Below are 24,814 nucleotides of genomic sequence, written 5' to 3'. Positions count from 1 at the left end.
GAAACTGAGACACTGAAAAGTTGTTGCTCTACCAGTGGCAGAGCAGAGGGTAGAACCCAGGTCTCCTGACCCCCAGACCAGTGTTCCTTTCATTAGACTTTAATGCCCCTGTCAGTTCCTCTAAATTCCTGTCCAAAGAAACTGAATTAAGCATAGGCCAAGGAGCCTGAAAATGCAGTCACAACTCAGTACCCCTGTAGGTGCCGGGGGAAGAAGGCAGATAGATATGCAGTAGCTCTTGAAGTAAGGTAGACGGAAATTCACTTTGAGTAGTAGAACTGAACTTTATAATTTAGTAACCAGTCCCTACGATTGTATCAGAAAAGCTTCCCAAGTAAGCATTAATAATATATCTACAAATACAAGCACCTCGACCACTTAGATGAGGGGGAATACACAAACAGAAAAAAATGTTAATATCAATAATTTGGGCTGAAGGGTTTGCAGAAGGAATGAGGGACACCACGTTATTTTGGATGCTTAATGGATTGAAAATGTCATTGCTAGTAGTAATAATTATTAATCATTCCCAGACCTGAGGAGAACCTATGTGGAGGAATTGCATGCTTCCTTCCCTGCAGGTAATGTTTTGACTGGGGCACTGCATGCAGTGATTATGTGGACAGGGATGCAGTATTAGGACTAGAAACCAGATGTTCTTCATTCAGTCATATTTCAATCATATTTATGGAGCACTTACTACATGCAGGACACTGTACTAAGTGCTTGGGAGAGTACAACAATAAACAGACATTCCCCACCCGCAGTGACCTTACAGTCTGACAGAGCAGTACTCAACTCACCGGACCATCAGAACTGAGGCAATTTACAGAACTTGAAAAAGAAGCGTCACACTAGTCTGTAAGCTTCTTGTTGGAAGGAAACGTGCCTACTCTGTTGTGCTCTCCCAAGCGCCTAATACACTGTTCTACAGACAGTAAGCACTCAATGAATTGTCACGTATTCAATCAACTGGGCTTCGAGTAGAGTTCATGAAAAATATGTTTTCTTATGGCTTAAAATGAACAATGGAAGAGGCATAAGGTAATGGAAGATGAAATAATATTAAATACAAAATATGAGCTATTGTAATAGATAAGGCTTATCTGAAGGCTATTCTTTTTACTGTTCTACTGTATTTTGTTTCTATGCCTCCTAAATTCAAAGGACTTCAAATTGCATGAATTTTATTGTACAATATTTAGCTCTAAAAAGTATGGAATTGATAAAAAAAAGGGTTACACAACAGGCTACTTCACAGTAGACACAGAGGGAGAATTAGGAGAAACATTAGATGAGTTTTTAAAGCACACAAAAAATGGGGAGACTATATAGAAATCCAAAGTTAGGGGAAGAGGTGTGGCCATTTTAAGATGGGAGCTTACCACCACCTGATGCTTCCAGAGTGCTAATTGAAGAACTAATGGATGAAGAATTACCTCCTCCATTTTCTTTCTATGAATGCCATTGATTAAAAGCACAATTCACTTTGGTTTTGAATGTTTTAAATTACTTAATTTTACCACTTAGACTAATGTAGTCTTTCGAAGAACAGAGTCGACAAATAGAACCATAACCTTGCCTAATCAACGCTTGTCCTTAGAAAAATGATAACGGCTGAGAGGAATCTATTAATGTGTGTAACTGCCAGCACAGTTAAGGACGGCAATGAATTAGGCAGGCAGAGGGTTTTAAATGCAGATGAAAAGGGAGCAGCTCATACCCCCTCTCTATTTACACCTCAGCTCAACTCAGGTCAGTGTCATCAAGTTCTAAGGAGTCTCTTAGCAGAAGGTGGGGAATGGCTACTGCAAACGCAGATGCCTTTTGTGCTTTGAATTTGTAGGATATAATGTCCCAAAGCTGAATGACTATTTCTATTTCTCATTCCTTCCCTCAACAAGTTTGAGAGATGATGAACACTGACCACATTTTTAGTGCCGCCGTGAATTTTCAACCTTTCCAAGCTTGCCGTTGTTTCATTGTGTGATTATCAAGAGCAGATAGAACAGATGTTTGCTATTAATGTGAGAAATTGAATTACAATAGAGGATAAAATTATAGTAGCTTAGTATGTCATTTCATGGTTCCTTCTTTTCTGGGCATGAACATTTTAAAACCCCACCAGAAATTCCTAACCGAGGGGTTATTAAATGACCAGATCCACGATCCGAAAGATGAGAAACGATAAACGCTAACTCCAGAATGCGTTTTTGGTTCTCATTTCTGTCCAGTTCGGGGGAACCTTTTAAAATCCAGTAACTGACTTCAGTTTCCCTCATTTCCCCCATTGTAGTGCTACTCTGGTTGACCTCGGGGAAATTCTCAAGTTCCAGAATGGGGAGTGAGGTATTGAGGGATGCTGGGGAAGGCTGGGCCCATGACACCCCCTGATCATTGGCAGTGAGTCACGCAGACTTGGAGATCAATCAGGAGCATCCTCTTGCTGGATTGGTGAGAGGCGGACGGCATCCATTCAGATCCTTTTCCCTTTTTTCAAACTCCTGTGCTACTCATCTGGTGGCCGCACAGCTTTTGGACCACCGAATAGGGATTTCAGGCAATGTCTTATCCATTCTTTGTATAAGTTACACTTTTAAAAGCTATAGCCCCAAACGGGATTTGAAACAACAACTGTCTGCTGGGTTATGGTGCTCCCGCAAAGCACTGGCACTACGCCGTGGTCGCTTTGGCTTGTAAATGGAACCGGCACATGAAGAAGCCTTTGCATGAACTTAACAATGTACTTTACTGAGGCCCACCTACCCGCTGGTTGCACTCTGTGTCCCAATGCAGATCCGACTGGCAGAGACAAGAGGGTGTACGAGTGGCACCTGCAAACCACCAGCACTACTATCACTTTCTTCAACCAAGTCCTGGGCCCTAAAGTCTCAGGTCTGGGGCTCATCTGCTGTTCCCGGCCCCCTGACTGGCACTCAACAGATATCAGATTGACTGACTCCAGCATTATTTTCATCATCATCTACTAATGAAAGTATGCACCTTTTGGCACTCTCCATTTAAATCAAGAACATAGTTTTACTGAAATTCACTGATAGGAACTCATAGGAGTTCACTATAAAAGTTCACTATAGTTTGCCTTATTTGGATTAGTTCAATCCTCCCCATCCCCACAGCACCTGTATATATGTTTGTAGATTTATTACTCTCTTTTTCTTGTACATATTTACTATTCTATTTATTTCGTTGATGATGTGCATCTAGCTTTATTTTTATTTATTCTGATGCCTTGACACCTGTCCACATGTTTTGTTTTGTTGTCTGTCTCCCCCTTCTAGACTGTGAGCCTGTTGCTGGGTAGGGACCGTCTCTATATGTTGCCAACTTGTACTTCCCAAACACTTAGTACAGTGCTCGGCACACACTAAGTGCTCAATAAATATGACTGAAAGAATGAATGGATTCAGTACTACCATAAAAGCTGAACTCAGACTGCAGATTTACTCTAAACCTTATTGCTTTAACCCAAGTCACTCTGTACTAGTACATAAATGCTTTGCATATAACTTAATGAACTCTAGTCTTGCCACAGTACATTTTACATAAAACAAAAAACAAAAAACAACTTACCAAATCATTACAAATGCCCCTGATTCATCTTCAAAAACAAAGGTAATCATGAAAAGAAATAAAAGCATAACCTGTTGTTGGTTTTTTATTATATAGTTAGCTGGATGGAACATAAGATAGCTAAAAAGTTTTTCAACAATAGAAAAAATACTGGGGTAAGTCACGACACTATTTTTTGATTACACGGTCATTACAGTTGTATTATATTCTTCCACCAAACGGAAAGCAAAGTTAAACAAATAAAATGAAATCAAGGGAATTTTTTTTGGTTAAACAAGGCCTGAAACAGCATCACTCATTTTAAATTTTGGATATGAAACTCGGGAATATAAGGGAAAAAAACCCCCGACATTTACACTGGGACAGTAAGTCTTTTTCCATGACCCCAAGTTTTAATGCTTTTTTAAAAGCATTAAGAGTACTGAGCCCCTTACTGTAGATTATGTATCATCTCCTCTTTGGCTATGAGGTGCGTAGTTTTGTTAACTAGTGACATTAATGAGTTCAGCTTCTGAGACCAGTCATTGAGTAGGTTGTTTGGATCCTTGGGCCTCTGGAAGTTGATAATACCAGCCAGCCTGTCTACTTTAGCAAAGATGGTCTTATTTACTACTAGGTTCGAAAGAAAGGCCTCTGACTCCTGCAAAGGAGAAACAAAAAGCGGAATTGAGAGAACAACAAAAATGAGGATTAAGAGAGGCTAAAAAGCATCAAAAGACTATATTGCCATAACTCCACAGGATAGACTTGGCAATTAATTATGCAATTACTACTCCTTGGGCCTATGCAAACCATGGTACTAGGAATTAGTGTTATCATGCTGCCATTTTAGCATCAATTACTAGGACTGACATCAGATCACATCCTTGGGTCTGATCTGATTTTCTTATATCTAGTCCAGCACTCACACAGTAAATGCTGGGTACATAGAAAATGCTTAATAAATACCACTTATATAGCTGGTGCTTGACTAATATCTTTGAGTTATAGCTCTGTTAGAAATGTAACTGTTAAAAGAGCTAGCAATCTAGTTCCCTTGCCAGACATTTTTTTTTTCTTGAATGGCCATTCTTAAAACTCTGTATACCCTTTTGGCTTACCACGGTGTGTGGTTTGGTAACCAATTTTCTGAGGCCACAATTAATGCAACCACCTGTCACTTTAAGCAGGCTACCTTCTCACCCCGATACTCTTTGGGCTTCTCCTGGCTCTTGCTATGATAGTACTTCAATTAGCACTGCCCAGGGAGTTTACGCTATTATAATAAGCCTAGCTTCCTGGGTAACACTAGTGAACTACTTATACAGTTACCGCACAAAGCACATGCCATTGTGGATACCTAGCACTGAATTTAACTGAACCGCAAACTTCAACCATTACTGTCACCTGCATAACATTAAAACAGATTGAGAATGCACCTAAAAAAAACCAAAAATTGAAACCTTCCACCTTGTGACAAGAGCCAGAGTCCAACTGGTCTTTCAAACAGTGGGTACTTTTGAGTACCTAATTTCTACAACAGGGGAGGGTAGGATGAACAGCTCAAATGCATTATAACAATGAGAATTTTTATACTGCAAAGACAATTTAGTGAAGACCTGCTGTTTCGGGAGACTGTCAACCAATGATTTAGCGTGGGTGGTTTCACTTATCTGGAGAAGCAGCATGGCCTGGTGGAAAGATCATGGGCCATTTGTCTACTGTGTGACCTTGGGTATGTCACTTAAACTCTCTGTGCCTCAGATCCCTCATTTTCAAAATGGGGATTCACTACCTGTCCTCCTTCCTACTTAGACTGTGGGTCCCATGTGGGACCTGATTATCTTGCATTTACCCCAGCACTTAGTACAGTGCTTGACACACAGTGCTTAACAAATACCCCAATTATTATTATTATGGTGACAACTTTAGCCACCAGTTTTATGATGTGCATGCCTTACTGGCAGAGACTTTGTCCCCAGTGAATTCTGCAGGTCGTTCATCTGGTATGAAGGTAGTGAAATACCCAGGTGGACTCGGCTTCCTTGAAGCTCTAGATATCAAATTCCTGGATAATTGCTCCCCTGCCAATAAGACTTCCGGGCTGTAGGAGAGTCTGGTCAAATACTCAACTGTGTACCATAAATTAATCTGGATTCCCTTAAGATAAATGCCAGGAGAAACTGACATATGAATCCTATTTCTTTAAAGGGATTTCACGGCTCATCATTCGTGGTACTTAAGTTTGTAGCATTTTCCCAGAATGCAACCTCCACAAAAGGCCAACAAAGCCACCGTTGGTTAGTTAACAGATCCACTTCATATTCTGTTCCAAGGAAAATACTCCTCTGCCACCATAAAGTTATATTAAAACTTGACTGAGCACTCGTGGTAAAATGGCATTCTCTATACAAGAATAAATATACAGCATTTTTAACATGCTGTGCTGTAAATATTAGTAAATAAGAGCGTTAGCTTAGACTTACGTCAACTGACAGATCAAGGAGTTGTGCCATCCTCTTCATCGTTATTCTGGTATAATACTTAGCCATTATCCTAATATTCTGGGGGGGAAAAAGCCAATGCATTCAGTAAGGTTAACTGCAGCAAAATGCAATGAAAATAGTCCTGTGTCAGTTACAGATCCCAAATGTGTCAAAATTACAGAAGACTAGGTGTTTTCCTGACATGATTGTCAGAATAACATTACTTTAAATAGCATCATCAATCGTATTTATTGAGCGCTTACTGTGTGCAGAGCACTGAACTAAGCGCTTGGGAAGTACAAATTGGCAACATATAGAGACAGTCCCTACCCAACATAGGTATCATACAAAGAAGCCTTTTTAGATACTCCAAAGCCTAACAACAATGGTGCCTTCATCAAATGTTGGCACAGAAGCTGAATTTTCATGTCGGCTGGTTAATCATTTTTCATTCATTCGGTCATATTTGAGCGCTTACTATGTGCAGAGTCCTATACTAAGTGCTTGGAAAGTACAATTCAGCAGTAAAGACAATCCCTGCCCACACCGGGCTTACAGTCTAGAAGGGGGGAGACGGACATCAGAACAAGTAAACATATTAATATAGACTTGTAGATACGTACATATATACACAAGTGCTGCGGGGCGGGGGGAAGGGGTAGCCAAGGGAGCGAGTGTCAACCTCATGAAAGGCATTTGCAGTTTTTGAAAGATGTAGACCATTTCTCTAGGATTTCTTCCTTGTCTGTGATGAAGATGGGCAACCCTCTGCCCCTGCCCTGGTGCTGTGTCATGGGTATGGATCCAGGCACCCTCTTCACTTGATTTCTGTCCCAGTGAGTGGTCCTTTATCTCTTCAGCCCCACCACCTCATGACTTGGACTGCAGGCCTCTTGCCTCATTCTGCCTTTCACCACATGGGCTTTGACAAACATCCCATTGCCAGGGGCACGAGAATCACCAAGGCACAGGTGAGCCTGTTTACCCAAACACAGCTCTTTGACCTTAGGCATTTTCCTCAACCCAGTCCTGCTATTTCCTTCGGACAGTGCCCAACTTTAAAGGCTGCCTGGTAGAGAGACCCTCACAGACATGCTGTTAGTCCCACTGGAAATGGCAAATGGGATTTCTTAACGAGTGATTACAAAGCTCCTTGCATGTGTCTCCATTCTGCAGAATCAAGCATTCCTTCTGGGAAGGAATGGGGGCTTGAGATGCCACACTGTGATGCGGTGTCATTTTTTTTAGGGAAAAGTCTGAAATGGATCAGGTGATGACCAGTCCAGGTTTGATAGCCCTGCATAACAGCAGGTCTTGGTAATAGATGACATACTCAACAAATCGTGTTAAGTTTTCAGGGTTTCTAGGCAAAGTACTGATTACAAGATGCTGTCTAGCACCTGAACTCTGTCAGAGCAGGGCATTTTTTCTGTTTATCTCATTCACCCAACACTGCTGACTCGTAGGTTTCAGTATCACTGCACAACCAGGCCTTGAAATCTCTCATGAGAATTTGCTTGTCAGTATAGCACTGCTATGATTCTTACTTCCTCACTGATATTTGTCATGGGTGGTAGAGGAAAGAGCAGCCTAACAGATTGATAATGGTAGCATAGGAATGCATAGAATTCTAGGTAATCACCAATGCCTTTGGGCAAATTTGAAAAACTTGAGACAAGCAACTGCCTGATTGCAAAGGCTACGCCTGTGTGTCTTCAGGAAAATGAGGAAAGACCACTCCAGAAAAAGTTACTTCTGGTATTTACTTCCATGAGCAAACTTCATGAGGAGAGATCGCAGGAGATGGAAAAGGCTTAACTTAAGATTGAAATGTTTCCATTTTTTTAAGCTTCAAAATGAAATGTTTTATTTCTGTATGATGCTGTTCTTGTCATTCTAGGCCTTTCAACTCTTCTTCAAACTCTTCTTTGAACTCTTTACCTTCTGTAAAGACCACGGGCCTGGGTATCAGAGGACCTGGTTGCTAACCTTGGCTCAGCCACTTGTCTGCTGTGTGATCTTAATCAGGATACTAAATTCTCTCTGCCCTTCCCTCATCTGGGAAGTGGGAGTGAAATTCTTGTTCTCCCTCCCCCTTAGATTGTGAGCCCTATCCTATGTCTGACCTGATTTCTCTGTATCTACCTCTTTGCTCAGGGCAGTGCTTGGCAGATAGTAAGCACTTAACATTACCAACTGTGACAGTCAACTATTTTGAGATGTTAACCACCAACATGGGGGAAAAGTGAAGGACATGTCAGAGGTTCAAGCAGCCACATAAACATAATCTGCAAAGAAAATGTTTCATTTCAAAACCTGTCAAAATGGAAATATTTCTAGGGCAGTCTTAGTAGGGAAGAGAAAGAGGAGAACTGTTCTCCCCAATATTTTGGGCCCACCTGAATAAGGGAAGTTAGAAAGAGAAATCCATGTTTAGCACCCGAAAGTCTCATAATAAAAGAACTGCTGCTCTGCTATCCAAGTTGGAAATGAACAAAAGCTGTCGAGTTACTTACATGTTCCACGACTCTATTCTTCAAGTCTTTCCATCTCTTTTCACCTTCCTCTGTATAGCCAAAAACATCAGTTGCAGGACTTCCAGGGGATCCTTCTCTTAACTCCTTCCCATAGTCTTCAACCAGTGTAGTCCAACGCATTAACTCCATGGTAGTAAATAACTTTAGGAGATCCCTGTGAATTATTTGGTCAAACAATTATTACTACAGTCCCATGAAAATTATGATATAAATTGTAGTTCCTATTAAATAAAACAGCAGCTTAATGAACAAGGCCACCCAGACTAAAGGAAAGACCACGTAATGAAACTCTTCCTTTAATGAAAATATCTAAATCTTTACTTTTGGTCCCACTCCCCAAAACAATTTGGCTTTCTTCATCGAATCTGCCAGCCGTTACTTAACTTCTGCTTTGGGCAGGAAGGCAATGGAGGAAAAGATTTTTATGTCTGACCATCCTCCCCCTTTGCTAAGCAAGCTGCCTTATATCATTACTGCATCATTTACAACAAGCACTTACTTATATTTGGGGATTTCTTCTAATTTTTTGTCACTGCTTATTCGGTGAACCAAATCTGACTGTTCGTTATCAAAGGGGGACAGAATAACATAAAGAACAACACTCTTCAAAGCCTGGGGAAAAAAAAAAAAAACAACAGACCATAAAAAGAAAAACCAAACATAAATGGGTAGATTAGAAGTCTACACAATGCAGCATAAAACTTAAGACGATTTTAAAAATTACTAATAAAGATCAAACACTTCTGAATATATTGGGTTTTTTTTATAGACTGCACTGCTAACACAATGAAACTGTAATATAAGATTGTTGAAGACAAGGGGGAAAACTTTAGCAAGTGAAATTGTTGATATCTGGGAAATACCAATTTTCTGCCCAAGTATCACAGTGTTTTTCCATAAAATTTAAATACTGAGTGCCCCAAATCATTCTACATTCTCTTCTGATGCTGTCTGGGATTTTAATTGTTTTCATATAACTCATATAACAATGGCATTTGCAAGAGATAGCGACCTGGCATTGCAGTCAACAAGTGAAGAAGTAGTAGGGATCACTTCAATTTTATTAACAAAAATCTTACCTGCTGCCACTTTTCACTTTCAGCTTGGATACAAGGGGTATCATATATAGCTCTGTAGTGTTTGCAGATGGACAAATAGGAGCCTTCATGCTGATCCAACTGGATCATTAAATTGTAGTACTTCAATTTAGACTTCTGAAAAACAGAACTAGTTTGCTAACATTTACTTTAACTTTGAGAGTTATTCTTTTTAAAATATTTTCTAAACACGAGGCATGAAAACTCGAGGCAGGGAAACAGAAAACAATTAAGTGATTTCTCATCATTTACCTCTGTGTTTTCTTCTTGGAAGAATTTGGTGTTAATTTTTTTGCTGATAATTTGGGTCCGAATGTAATCTTTCACGGCAAGACAGAGTCTCATCTGCTCCAATATAAATTCCACTCTCTCCTTCTTTTCCATCGACCCGTAAGTTTCCACCTATAACAGTAATAACCAAAGTATAATTAAATTGAATTCCCACTACTCGGCAACAACATAAAGTATAAACTAATAATCATCAACATCAAATGGTAGTTCGTAAGTGCCCATATGACAAATAACAAACCCACATTTATTCCCGTTCTCTTGGAGTTTACAACCCAAAACAGAAATACGACACCAATTACAAGAAGCAGCGGGATCTAATGGAAAGAGCATGAGCCTGGGAATCAGACGACCTGGGTTCTGCTTCCATTTCCCGCTACATGTCTGCTGTGTGACCTTGGGCAAGTCACTTAACTTCTCTGTTCCTTGGTTCCCTCATCAGCAAAACAGAAAATCAATATGTACTGTCCCCCCTATTTAGACTGTTAGACCCGTCTCATACCTGATGATCTTGAATCTACTCCAGTGCTTGGTACAGTGCTTGACACAGTTGGTGCTTAACAAATACCCCAATTATTATTATGGTGACATCTTTAGCCACCATCAATCGTATTTATTGAGCGCTTACTGTGTGCAGAGCACTGTACTAAGCACTTAATACAGTCTTATAATGTGCATCCCTTACTGGCAAAGACCTTGTCCCCAGTGAACTCTGCAGATCAGTCATCTGGTATGAAGGGAGTCAAATGCTCAGGTGGATGCAGGCTTCCCTGAAGCTCTAAATCTCAAATTCCTGAATAATTGCTCCCTTGTCAACGAGACTTCAGGACCATTGGAAGCCTACACAAATACTGCCTCATGTGGAACCTGATTATCGCTTATATACCCCAGTGCTTAGTACAGTGCTTGGCACATAATAAACACTTAAAGATCGCAATTATTATTATTGTGATTATTATTCTTTTTGTATCTGCCCCTCAAATTATAATCTAAGGTGAAAATGATCACCTACTTTATTGTACTCTTCCAAATGTTCTGTAAAGTTCTGTGCACACAGTAGGTGCTCGATCAATGCTGATGACAATTTAGTTCACATGAATAAAACAAAATCAATTTATTATCAACAAATCAGGCTTAGTAGGTGTTGGGCAATCTTGACCAAACAATTCTGTTACTGCAGATACAATTTCGTTCTGCTGAACTTGGCCAATTCTGAGTCAGTTTTATGCAGTAAATCAACCCAGATGTTCCCATCTTAGCAAAATCACATTAAAATTATGATATGTGTATTGTACTTGAGGTCTCAGAGCAAAATTTTCTTGACTATTAGGAACTGCCCCAAAGGTAATCACCTAATCTATTACTCCTTGATAAAAAAACTCACATTCCAATCCAATCAATCAATCCTACTTTTGGTAGGTGAAAGGAGAGGTTAAACTGCCACGTGGGCCAGCCTCAACAGCAACAAAAAAGTTCATTTCTGGGGGGAAATAATATCAAGTGCCCTCTACAATGACACGCTACCTGCAGCTCTTGCAAAATCGACGCCGCTTCTTTCACTTCACCATTTTGTTCCTTGATTGCTGCAAGTGTTTTAGTCAATCGAGCACGCTCAATTTCCACATAGATCTGAAATGGTAACAAAGCATTTCCCTTTTAACATCTGCTTTCCTAAAGAAATATTCTATATCAAAATGGTCGAAAGTAGTCTATCATCCCAAGTAGGCACAACAGGAACCACCTTGCCAGTTTGTGATACTGTATAAAGTATCTACCACCTCTATCTATTGCTTTAGCAAATGTCTCCCAAGAACATTTTAATATGCTGCCAAAAGAGATCAGGTATTGAAAACTCAAGTTCCTGGGCCACAAGTTAGGAAAGGAAAACAGGGAATTTTTAAAAAGAATGATTCAAAGCACTCTGGCCACTCCAGGATGTGCTTTCCTCAATTAATATCCTCAATATTCTTCATGATTAACGATTTCTTCGTCATGATTTCTTACATCAGAAACTGTTTATTTCCTCATCCACTAGGAATTATTACTGCGTTTAGAGTTTGCTTTATAAATAAGTAATGTTGCTGAATTTCTAATTTCCAATAAATTGAATCATAAAGTGCCTCTAAATGCTAAAAATAATCTAAGAATTTAATTTTTAAAGGCACCTTAAGGGAAATAAATGCATTTTAAGAAGCAATTAGGCAAAGGCAAAATAAAATTTTGATCAATTAAAGAATGGAAATAATCCCCATTAAGAGTTACCTTGTCGAAAGGAAGAACCCATATTTGACATTTACCCTCTCAGTTGTTCCTTTTAGAGAGGCACTAAGGCCAACAGACTAAAGAAACAAAATGAACATGTTGGGGTCCATCCCTGACCCGCTTAGCATAGTAAATTATCTGCCTTTTCTCTGTCTGTAAACACCTATGTAGCCGAAGCCGAATTCCTCATTTGGCTTCACCACTGTGGGAGACCACATACTGTTTCTTTCTACTTGAAAACTTACCTTTCCTTCTGTAACCGTTCGCAAGGTGTCAATTAAGCGAAGTTTGATTGGAAGGTCTGTGATCTCTTCAACGTAAGTACAGCACTGCTGGACCATTTTTGCAACAGCCTATCGAATTAAGCAACAATAATTGATGCCACCGCACGCAAGCGAAATTTTAAAAACCCAGTAATAAGGCACCTACTGACAATGTCATTTCATCCGAAGTGTCTGGGATGAACTACATGTTTGTAGATTCAAGAATGTCCTCTTCCTTCTTTCAAATGGACCAAATGCTTTTAGGAAGGGAATTCACTCCTTCCTACAGGTTAGTCAGTCAGTCATATTTATGGAGGGCTTACTGTGTGCAGAGCATTTTTCTAAGCACTTAGGAGAGAACGACAATATAACAGACACATTCCCTGCCCACAAGTACCTTCCAAAACTATGCCTAAAATCAAGGTACCATATTAACGGTAGAAAAGAGCCTCCAGTACAAAAATCTCTTATTAAAGAATCTCAAGTGTGCTTTGATACCACGGTATTCTCAGTAGGGTGGCAATCAGGACTCAGTGCTTAAGGACAAGTAAACATGAAAATCTGGTGGTTTACATTAGTTGTCTTTTATTGGAATATAGAATTTGAACAGGTAAACACAGTTACACCACACCCCCATGTGGATAAGCATCAAAATCAAATGAAAACCCTTTAGGACTACTAGGGAATTCCATTTAAAAGATTCTGTCAACCACTCAAATAGACTGAATTTTTTTCTTGGGTAACCTATTTAAACTTGACCCACTGGACTAGTACTCTGCAGAACAGCAAGAAAGTCATTAATATTATGTATGGCTAGGTCAGTTTCACCTACATCATCATCATCATCAATCGTATTTATTGAGCGCTTACTATGTGCAGAGAACTGTACTAAGCGCTTGGGAAGTACAAATTGGCAACATATAGAGACAGTCCCTACCCAACAGTGGGCTCACAGTCTAAAAGGGGAAGACAGAGAACAAAATCAAACATACTAACAAAATAAAATAAATAGAATAGATATGTACAAGTAAAATAAATAAACCTACAGGGGCCAAGTGATAGACAGAGAAGTCTTCTGTTTAGGCAATCTACAAAAAGCTGAGAAACCTGAAGAATCCAGTTGTACTGAGGCAGAAAGAAAAGGTTCATTTAAAAAAAGTCTAAGAGGTGTAAGAGAAAAAATAATTGGCCTCAGGCATTTATTTTGTCCAGGACAGTGTTATGGAAGAGGGAAAAGGAGTGGGCAAACTTGGCTGTACCCTCACTCTCTAATTCCCCTCTGGGTATTCTGCCCCAGGGTTTGGTACACTACTCTGCACACAGTAATTGCTTAATAAATACTGTTACCATTCCAAATACTATTAATACTACTGCCCCGCTCTCTCTTTAAAATAGAAAATGATACCAAGTGCTTCAGTATTGCTTTCATGAACTTTAATGGACTCATATTTCTAATTAAAGAAGGCATTTGAAACAAGTTCTTTACAAATGAAAGCTAAACTTCAAGCAAGGGGGTCAACATGGAGGCTCACTTAACATCTGTTCTCTTCATGAAAAATGCATGAGTATTAGGATTCTCTGACAGCTGGTAGCAAGAAGCTCACACAGGATTGAGCTCCACATGGTGCATTTAAATCAATTGAATTTTTACGTGCCATGGAGTGACCTCAATCGAAATTTCTTTACTTTTCAATGCCACTTTAAGTACATCTACTAGGTAATTTTGTTTCAATGACATGAAAAAATACCGGCTTCATTACTTTGCTTTAAATTTATTTTTAAAAGATTCAATATAGATGGCCCTCCTTCACTGCCCCTAGTATTAATAACTGTGTTAATTGTTATGTGCTTACTGTGTACCAGGCACTATACTACGCACCAGGGTGGATGCAAGCAAATCGGTTTGGATACAGTCCCCATCCCATATGGTGCTCACAGTCTCAATCTCCATTTTACAGATAATTGAGGCACCAGAGGAAGTGCATTGATTTGCCCAAGGTCACACGGCAGACAAGTGGCAGAGCCGGGATTAGAACCCACCACCTTCTGACTCCCCAGGGTGTGCTCTATCTGGTATGCCATGCTGAGAAGGTTGAACAAGCTCCAGAGCTTCGTCATCTCTACACATGGGGATAATGACGCTTTTCACTCTCTCGCTGAGAGGTTGTAATGATTCACGTCACAGGGAGTTGAGATTTCAAAGTGAAAACTGCTATATAGTATTGACTTAACTTGTTGAACAAATAGTCAGCAATGGAAAAAACAGTGAACGATGGAGCTACTACTAATGGAGCTCTCGCCCTAGTTCCAGAAAACAAAATGATGAGCAAGGGAAGGTATTTCACAATTTGATAATTAGGATTATTTACCCTTTCAGTTATTGTTTTCACAGATCCGAAAAGCTCACCTGTTTTAACTGACTTCTCCTTTTGGATAAAAGAATAATATTTTCATTAAGAAAATCCCACTCCTTAGCTTCATAGCACATCTTGACTACTGCAACCAAAATTCGGGATGTCGATACCATGTCAGAAGCCTGTAGGAATGAAAACATTATTTGAGCCACAAACAAATTAAATGAAATGAATAACAATTTTTGTCTGTAGCATAATCTACTCACTGTTCGGGTCTGTTTTTCTAGAGACAGAAGGGTTTCAATCACTTCTTGAAGTCGTCCTTCCTAAAAAAAGACAAAAAATAAGAGAGAGAGATAAGCATCAGCAATGAAATCACAGGCTGTGACTTACATAGAAGGGAAACAGTAAAAGTCCTCATCAGGAAAGGAATTATACTGTGTGGATAGGAAGAATTGTAATGAAAAACGGCAACTCAACCCACATTCCAAGGACTGAATTTCTTTAGTTCACTAATGCTCACTATTATCATCCGATGGTTATACAAAAGACTGAGGAAAATTCTGTGGGACCGAAGATTTTTTTCAACCATAACAGAAGACTTATTTCCTGTCAAATCACCTACATTATACAGGGAAGAAACTTAAGAATCAAGAGGTTGCAGAAAGTCTCAGAACAAGCCAGAATTAGATAACAAAAATGTGTTTTATGACTACTCAGGCAGAACTCTGATACTTCACTACTGCTTGAGAACAGTGCTTGTCCTCTTCTTTTGCATAGCAGAAAACATATTACCGTGCTTCATTAAGAGCTGAAATGCATAGATTTATTATTAATATATATCACATCAATCACCTAATCAGATGGCAGCATTCCAGGGCACTGTTTATCACACACACACACACACACACACACACACACACACACACACACACGTTTAATAGGTATAACAAAGACATACACATATCTATATATGTTTCACTTGCTCATTCAAGGAATTTGAAAATCTTGTATTCAAATGCAGAGGCTAAGGACAGAGGGAAACACTCTGGACACAAAGCACATTCATGCTCTGAGATGAAACTTGTTATGACTTTTTATTAATGCTACTTATGTGTCTAGTGTTAGGCACGCAAAAGAGCAAAACTATTACAAACGCTAAACATAAGCAGTTTGGGGATTTCATCCACACAAATCAGAAGGCATATACACATACTGTACTTCTAGCCAGAAATGATGTTCAGGCATCTCATAGAGAAATAGGACAAGTCTTTGCCCACCTGCCCCATTATGTCAACCTAAGTAATTTGGGCATATTAAAGCATGTTTTGTGTCTTTGGTAGGAACGCAGCTAGGGCAAAAAGTGAAAGATCTTTTTCCACGCATTCTAATTCCTCTGTGATTTTAACCTTTTGCTTTGCTTCAACCTTTGGAGTAGTCAGTGTCTTTTCTGTTTGAGTAACAACTACAGGACATGTTTCACAAAAGTCAACTATATAGAGGAAAGATAATCAGTTCCCCAAAAATATTATTCACAAACATTAAGGAGTTTGGAAAAAAGTTACAAAACACTGACATGGTTTAAAGAAAAGTGCTCTAGTTCCAACTCTGCTAATAGCCAGATGTGTGACTTCAGACAATTCACATAACCTCACTGAGCCTCTTTTTTCCTCATCTGAAAATGAGGATTAGTAATAATGTCTTTTCCATGGGAGGCTGCGAGGCTATATAAAATAACGGATGGGAAAATTATTTGAAATAAACAAAAGTGCTGCACAAATTCAAAGTATAATTAAGCTTGCTATTAAGAGTAAGTAGGAAAGAGGTGATTCTCTGAGGAAGAAACCTGAAAGATTCTACGTGGCTTTAATAACATGATTGGATTCAGAAGTCTATTAAAAGCATCTCAAGTTCCTATACTTCTGTCACTCTTCCACATTTACACACATGGAGCATTTACTGTCACTGACAGTCAAGAGTGCCATGCAGAATGAGGCAGTACAGCAGACCTGCACATAATTTGTAGCAGAAATAGCTTTTATTGCTGATATTATTTCAATCGTTGAATTTTAGTCTACTTTCTTGTTTTGCTTTCTTCCTACTGTTCACTGACTGACTGACAACTGTTCTATGTCCTCTATAGACTGTGTACTCCTTGTTAGGAAGAGTGACAAGTAATTTCCGTGTTTTCACCTCGGGCTTTGGTTCCGGGCTTGACGAGTTAGTAAGCATTTACTCAGTGCTAGCAATAATATTAATAACTTTTCTCATCACTCAGAATCCATCATTCAATGGTACCGGTGCCCTTAGAGGAAAAGCTGGGTCTGTCAGGCTCATTGTAGAGAGTTTCAACTGCTTTGAAACCCAGGCAATGTAGAATCTGTGGAGGTATGGAATCGCCTTCACAACTGACCATTGTCCTCATCCATTTCCCTTGAACATAAGTCAACATGTCCCCATTCTGTTTGGATGTGAGGTAACGTAACTTGATTTCTTCAGCACCAAATCTTACATCACCTTCAATGGGATCTCTAGGCGGTTAGTTATCTCCCCTTACCTTTAAGCTGTTTCAAGTACCTAGTATTCTGCTCTGCACAGGCAAATACTGTTGAAGTTGATACACGCTCTCCACCCTGGTCTGTTCCCCACCTCCACTGCCCTTCCTATCCCTAGCCTAACCTCACTTGGGGGGCCCTAGTTTTCCCACTAGCCTCACACCCTGGCTCTGATCTGTACCCAATCAATCAATCAATCGTATTTATTGAGCGCTTACTGTGTGCAGAGCACTGTACTAAGCGCTTGGGAAGTACAAGTTGGCAATCCTGCCCAGCTCACCTCCCCAACTCTGCCCTCTCTTCTGCCCCCATACCATCAGTCTCAACAAACTCCATCTGCTGCAAGGACACCTTCCTAGTTTAGGCCCTAAAAGCTTTTATTCACTACATACTGAAGTTTTCTCTGTGTGAGGACAGCAAAACCTTTTCAGATAGGAAAAAAGATAAAAAAAAAATAACACTTAAAATACGCTTGGGCTCTTTTTGTTGATGATTTACTGAAATTAATGGTGGGGGAAAGGGACACGCCATAGCTAAATACAGTTCTGAGGCATGACCAAATGGAGTGGCAGTTTAACCACTTCCATGGAAAATAAAAGAACCTGATTCTTCACCATTACAGATCCCAAGATTGTTTCTATGGGGTGTGTGCGTAGCTGAATAGATGCAGACCATAATTCACACGGGGATGAAATGTCAACAGAAAAGTCAAAGATGAAAGACAACAGCTGTGTGACTTTGGGCAAGTCACTTTTCTGGGCCTCAGTTATCTCATCTGTAAAATGGGGATTACGGCTGTGAGCCCCCCCCATGGGACAACCTGATCACCTTGTAACATCCCCGGTGCTTAGAACACTGCTTTGCACATAGTAAGCACTTAATAAACGCCACCATTATTATTACTATTATAGATACTACAATGAAGGAAATGCCCTAACAACTGGCTCCACCAATTATCAGCTGTGTGACTTTGGGCAAGTCACTTCACTTCTCTGTGCCTCAGTTCCCTCATCTGTTAAAATGGGGATTACGCCTGTGAGCCCCACGTGGTACAACCTGATCACCTTGTACCCCCCTCCAGTGCTTAGAACAGTGCTTTGCACATAGTAAACATTTTAAAAATGCCATCATTATTATTAAGTGGGGACGCGGGCTCCTGGCGGGGGCCCTCCTTCAGCTGGAGACTCGAGAAGTTGGGGGGTCACCTGAGAGAGGCGGAGCGAGCCCGCGGGAGCGGAGAGAGCAGAGAGGAGGAAGACTTCTAAACTGTGTGCCCATTGTTGGGTAAGGATCGTCTCTATATGTTGCCGACTTGTACTTCCCAAATGCTTAGTCCAGTGCTCTGCACACAGTAAGCGCTCAATAAATGCGACTGAATGAATCCGGCCAATTCTGCCGTCACTAGGAAGCGACCACACGCCCATTACTCGGTGGCTAGGGATGTGGTGACCCTGGCGATGGATACAGTGGGTGGGATTGGTAAAGCGGGGTTGGGCACGGGAGGTGGGCATGTCAGGGCGAAGAGCTGTGGCTACAAGCCTCTAGACTGTGAGCCTGTTATGGGCAGGGAGTGTCTCTGATGTTAAACTGTACTCTCCCAAGCACTTAGTACAATGCTTTCAGTACAACAAGCGCTCAATAAATACGATTAACAATAAGGTGTGGACGGTTAGCAATGATAATTATCGGACCTGTTAAATACTTACTATGTGCCAAGCACTGTTCTAAGTTAATCAGGTTGGACACGGTCCCTGTCCCACATGGATGAAGAATGTGAGTCCATCACACTGGATTTCATCTCAGAAATTGTATAAGGCTATTTTTGAATGGTGAATTTTCAGATGTTTGCAGTTTTCTCTTTCACGTTGCCTAGTGGGGAGGGCATAGGACTCGTGGGAGTCTAGCAGGCTCTGCCATTCACCTGCTGTGACCTTGGGCAAGGCTATCTAATGAGCATCAAGACCTGTTTTTTCCTCCCACTAGACTGTGAGCCCTGTGTGGGTCAGAGAAGCAGCATAGCCTCGTGGCAAGAGGATGGGCTTACGAGTCAGAGGACATGGGTTCTAGTCCCGGCTCCGCCCCGTGGGTGCTGTGTGACCTTGGGCAAGTCACTTCACTTCTCGGTGCCTCAGTTACCTCATCTGTAAAATGAAGCTGAAGACTGTGAGCCCCACGTGGGACAACCCGATTACTTTGTATCTACCACAGCACTTATGTGCCTGGCACATAGTAAGCGCTTAACACAGTCTTCTGGACTGTGAGCCTGCTGTTGGGTAGGAACCGTCTCTATATGTTGCCAACCTGTACTTCCCAAGCGCTTAGTCCAGTGCTCTGCACACAGGAAGCGCTCAATAAATACAACTGAATGAATGAACAAATACCATAATTAGTATTAGTAACTAAGGCTCAGAGGAGTGAAGTGACTTGCCCAAGGCCCCACAGCGGACATGTCTCCATGTTTTGTGGTCCGTCTCTCCCTTCTAGACAGTAAGCCCGTTGTTGGGTAGGGCCCGTCTCTATCTGTTGCCGACTTGGACTTCCCAAGCACTTAGTACAGTGCTCTGCACACAGTAAGCATTCAATAAATATGATTGAATGAATAAATGAATGAACAAGTACCATAATTAGTATTAGTGACTAAGGCTCAGACGAGTGAAGTGACTTGCCCAAGGCCCCACAGCGGACGTCTCCATGTTTAGTTTTGTTGTCCGTCTCCCCCTTCTAGGCTGTGAGCCCGTTGTTGGGTGGGGACCGTCTCTTATCTGTTGCCGGCCTGGACGTCCCAAGCGCTTAGTACAGTGCTCTGCACACAGTAAGCGCTCAATAAATACGATTGAATGAATGATTGAATGAACAAATACTAAGGCTCGGAGGAGTGAAGTGATTTGCCCAAGGCCCCACAGCAGACATGTCTCCGTGTTTAGTTTTGTTGTCCGTCTCCCCCTTCTAACAGCAATAATAGGAATGGTATTTATTAAGCGCTTACTCTGTGCAAAGCACTGTTCTAAGCGCTGGGGACGCTATAAGGTGATCAGATTGTCCCACAGGGGGGCTCACAGTCTTCATCCCCATTTTCCAGACGAGGGAACTGAGGCCCAGAGAAGTGAAGTGACTTGGCCAAAGTCACCCAGCTGACCATTGATGGGGCCGGGATTTGAACCCGTGACCTCTGACTCCAAAGCCTGGGCTCTTTCCGCTGAGCCACGCTGCTTCTCAAGCCTGCTTCTAGGCTGTGAGTCCGTTGTTGGGTGGGGACCGTCTCTGTCAATCAATCAATCGTATTTATTGAGCACTTACCGTGTGCAGAACACTGTACTAAGCGCTTGGGAAGTACAAGCTGGCAACATATAGAGACGGTCCCTACCCAACAGTGGGCTCACAGTCTAAAAGGGGGAGACAGAGAACAAAACCAAAGGTATTAACAAAATAAAATAAATAGAATAGATATGTACAAGTAAAATCAATCAATCAATCAATCAATCGTATTTATTGAGCGCTTACTATGTGCAGAGCACTGTACTAAGCGCTTGGGAAGTACAAATTGGCATCACATAGAGACAGTCCCTACCCAACAGTGGGCTCACAGTCTAAAAGGGGGAGACAGAGAACTGAACCAAACATACCAACAAAATAAAATAAGTAGGATAGAAATGTACAAGTAAAATAAATAAATAAATAAATAAATAAATAAATAAATAGAGTAATAAATATGTACAACCATATATACATATATACAGGTGCTGTGGGGAAGGGAAGGAGGTAAGACGGGGGGATGGAGAGGGGGACGAGGGGGAGAGGAAAGAAGGGGCTCAGTCTGGGAAGGCCTCCTGGAGGAGGTGAGCTCTCAGCAGGGCCTTGAAGGGAGGAAGAGAGCTAGCTTGGCGGATGGGCAGAGGGATTGGGGGCATTCCAGGCCCGGGGGATGACGTGGGCCGGGGGTCGATGGCGGGACAGGCGAGAGCGAGGTACAGTGAGGAGATTAGCGGCAGAGGAGCAGAGGGTGTGGGCCGGGCTGGAGAAGGAGAGAAGGGAGGTGAGGGAGGAGGGGGCCAGGGGATGGACAGCCTTGAAGCCCAGGGGGAGGAGTTTCTGCTTGATGCGCAGATTGATCGGTAGCCATTGGAGGTTTTTGAGGAGGGGAGTAATATGTCCAGAGCGTTTCTGGACAAAGATAATCCGGGCAGCAGCATGAAGTATGGATTGAAGTGGAGAGAGACACGAGGATGGGAGATCAGAGAGAAGGCTAGTGCAGTAGTCCAGACGGGATAGGATGAGAGCTTGAATGAGCAGGGTAGCGGTTTGGATGGAGAGGAAAGGGCGGATCTTGGCAATGTTGCGGAGCTGAGACCGGCAGGTTTTGGTGACGGCTTGGATGTGAGGGGTGAATGAGAGAGCGGAGTCGAGGATGACACCAAGGTTGCGGGCTTGTGAGACGGGAAGGATGGTAGTGCCGTCAACAGAGATGGGAAAGTCAGGGAGAGGACAAGGTTTGGGAGGGAAGACAAGGAGCTCAGTCTTCGACATGTTGAGCTTTAGGTGGCGGGCGGACATCCAGATGGAGATGTCCTGAAGGCAGGAGGAGATGCGAGCCTGGAGGGAGGGGGAGAGAGCAGGGGCAGAGATGGAGATCTGGGTGTCATCAGCGTAGAGATGATAGTTGAAGCCGTGGGAGCGAATGAGGTCACCAAGGGAGTGAGTGTAGATTGAGAACAGAAGGGGACCAAGCACTGAACCTTGGGGAACCCCCACAGTAAGAGGATGGGAGGGGGAGGAGGAGCCTGCAAAAGAGACTGAGAAAGAACGACCGGAGAGATAAGAGGAGAACCAGGAGAGGACGGAGTCTGTGAAGCCACGGTCAGATAGCGTGTTGAGGAGAAGGGGGTGGTCCACAGTGTAAAGTAAGTAAAATAGAGTAATAAATATGTACAAACATATATCCATATATACAGGTGCTGTGGGGAAGGGAAGGAGGTAAGATGGGGGGAGGGGGAGAGGAGGGAGGGGGCTCAGTCTGGGAAGGCCTCCTGGAGGAGGTGAGCTCTCAGTAGGGCCAATAAATACGATTGAATGAATGACTCGACAGGCAGTGCTCGGAACAGTGCCTGACACAGGGCAAGAGCTTGACAGATCCCGTCATTATTCTTTTTATTCTGCACCCAGTAAGCGCTCAATAATCAATCAGTCGTATTTATTGAGCGCTTACTGTGTGCAGAGCACTGTACTAAGCGCTTGGGATGTACAAGTTGGCAACATAGAGAGACGGTCCCTAACAGTGGGCTCACAGTCTAAAAGGGGGAGACAGAGAACAAAACCAAACATACTAAGAAAATAAAATAAACAGAATAGATACGTACAACTAAAATAAATGAATAAATAGATAAATAAACAAATGAATAGAGTAATAAATATGTACAAACTGGCAACATCTAGAGACAGTCCCTACCCAACAGTGGGCTCACAGTCTAGAAGGGGGAGACGGAGAACAAAACCAGACATACTAATAAAATAAAATAAATAGAATAGATATGTACAAGTAAAATAGAGTGATAAATCTGTACAAACATATATCCATATATACAGGTGCTGTGGGGAAGGGAAGGAGGTAAGATGGGGGGATGGAGAGGGGGACGAGGGGGAGAGGAAGGAAGGGGCTCAGTCTGGGAAGGCCTCCTGGAGGAGGTGAGCTCTCAATAGGGCCGTAAAGGGAGTCCGCTGTCTGTTGCCGGCCTGGACGTCCCAAGCGCTTAGTCCAGTGCTCCGCACACAGTAAGCGCTCAACAAATACGATTGAATGAATGAATGAACGAACAAACACCAAGGCTCAGAAGAGTGAAGTGACTTGCCCAAGGCCCCACAGCGGCCACGTCTCCGTGTTTAGTTTTGTTGTCCGTCCCCCCTTCTAATAGTACAGGAATGGCATTTATTAAGCGCTTACTCTGTGCAAAGCACTGTTCTAAGCGCTGGGGCAGATACAAGGCGATCAGATCGTCCCACGGGGGGGGGCTCCCAGTCTTCACCCCCATTTTCCAGATGAGGTCACTGAGGCCCAGAGGAGCGAAGTGACTCGCCCCAGGTCACCCAGCTGAGACTGGGGGCCCACTGTTGGGTAGGGACTGTCTCTATGTGTTGCCAATTTGTACTTCCCGAGCGCTTAGTACAGTGCTCTGCACATAGTAAGCGCTCAATAAGTAGGATTGATGATGATGATGACGATGACAGAAAATAGGAGTGCAAGCCTGAGGGGGGGGCGGAGGTGGTCCCCCGGGCCTGGCTCCTCGGGCCTGGCGCCGTGACTCAGCCTCCTCCCGCCTCACCTTGGCCAGCTTCTCGCACTCGGGCAGCCGCTGGTCCACGGTGGCGCTGTAGTCCACCTCCATCTTGACAATGCGGCCGTCGGCCCGCTCCGCGCCGTCCGCCATGGCTCCCGGACCGACGACGCCGTCGCCTCGCCTCACAACCGCGGCGGCCTCCCCTCACCCCCCGCGGGACCCCGCCCGAAGGACCCCGACTTCCGGCGGGCGGCGCCGCGGACACCTAAAAGGGGGCGTAGCCGGGTCACGTGGTCCGCGGCCCGCGCCTGCGGGGCGGGGCTGGGTTACGTGGGGGGCGCGCCCTCAACGTTCTCTCCCGGCATCCCCCGCGCGGCCTGGCCTCCTTCCTCAGGCGTCAATCAAGCCTATTTATTGAGCGCTTACTGTGGGGAGAGCACTGTACTAAACGCTTGGGAAGCACAAGTTCATTCATTCAGTCGTATTTATTGAACGTATACTGTGTGCAGAGCGCTCTATTTACTGAGCACTTACTGTGCAGAGCACTGCACTAAGCGCTTGGGAAGCACACATTCATACATTCAATTGTATTGAGCGCATACTGTGTGCAGAGCACTATTTACTGAGCGCTTACTGTGTGCAGAGCACTGCACTAAGCGCTTGGGTAGCACAAGTTCATTCATTCAATCATATTTATAGAGCACATACTGTGTGCAGAGCACTATTTACTGAGCTCTTACTGTGTGCAGAGCATTGTACTAAACGCTTGGGAAGCACAAGTTCATTCATTCTATCGTATTTATTGAGCGCATACTGTGTGCAGAGAACTATTTACTGAGCGCTTACTGTGTGCAGAGCACTGTACTAAGCGCTTGGGAAGCACAAGTTCATTCTTTCAATCGTATTTATTGAGCGCATATTGTGTGCAGAGCTGGATTTTGGGACTGTGTTCACGCTTGACATCCAGGCCTTGCCCAGGCTTCCAGGGGTGGGGCCCAAACTGTAGCTTTACCAGGCTGGGTAGTAATTCATTCATTCAATCGTATTTATTGAGCGCTTACTGTGTGCAGAGCACTGTACTAAGCGCTTGGGAAGCACAAATTCATTCATTCAACCGTATTTATTGAGCGCAT

At 42.6% G+C, this 24,814-nt stretch overlaps 1 protein-coding gene across 1 annotated transcript; it reads right to left on the bottom strand.

The window, feature by feature from the left end:
* Positions 1-3,650: 3,650 nt before the first annotated feature.
* On the bottom strand, positions 3,651-23,880 carry PSMD12 (proteasome 26S subunit, non-ATPase 12). The gene is made up of 11 exons (XM_038757344.1): positions 23,727-23,880; positions 15,124-15,183; positions 14,911-15,039; positions 12,486-12,593; positions 11,503-11,607; positions 9,943-10,092; positions 9,673-9,807; positions 9,093-9,205; positions 8,573-8,747; positions 6,057-6,134; positions 3,651-4,231 (listed from the first exon to the last, which is right to left on the bottom strand). The coding sequence occupies exons 1-11, from the start codon at positions 23,829-23,831 to the stop codon at positions 4,022-4,024; spliced, it is 1,368 nt and encodes a 455-aa protein (XP_038613272.1). The 5' UTR covers positions 23,832-23,880; the 3' UTR covers positions 3,651-4,021.
* Positions 23,881-24,814: the final 934 nt, after the last annotated feature.

The sequence above is a fragment of the Tachyglossus aculeatus genome, chromosome 15, assembly GCF_015852505.1.
Source record: "Tachyglossus aculeatus isolate mTacAcu1 chromosome 15, mTacAcu1.pri, whole genome shotgun sequence".
Lineage (NCBI taxonomy): Eukaryota > Metazoa > Chordata > Mammalia > Monotremata > Tachyglossidae > Tachyglossus > Tachyglossus aculeatus.
Note: the sequence above shows the minus strand (reverse complement) of the source record. Positions and strands in the feature narration are given on the sequence as shown.

Bases quoted from the DNA above. Each gene is read 5' to 3' on its own strand.
- PSMD12 (XM_038757344.1), bottom strand. From the start codon at position 23,831: ATGGCGGACGGCGCGGAGCGGGCCGACGGCCGCATTGTCAAGATGGAG. The intron at 9,808-9,942 runs GTAAATGATGAG...TCTGTTTTTCAG, and splicing joins TCCAAGAAGAAAACACAGAG to AAGTCTAAATTGAAGTACTA. The intron at 9,206-9,672 runs GTAAGATTTTTG...TTTTTTCCCCAG, and splicing joins AAAGTGAAAAGTGGCAGCAG to GCTTTGAAGAGTGTTGTTCT.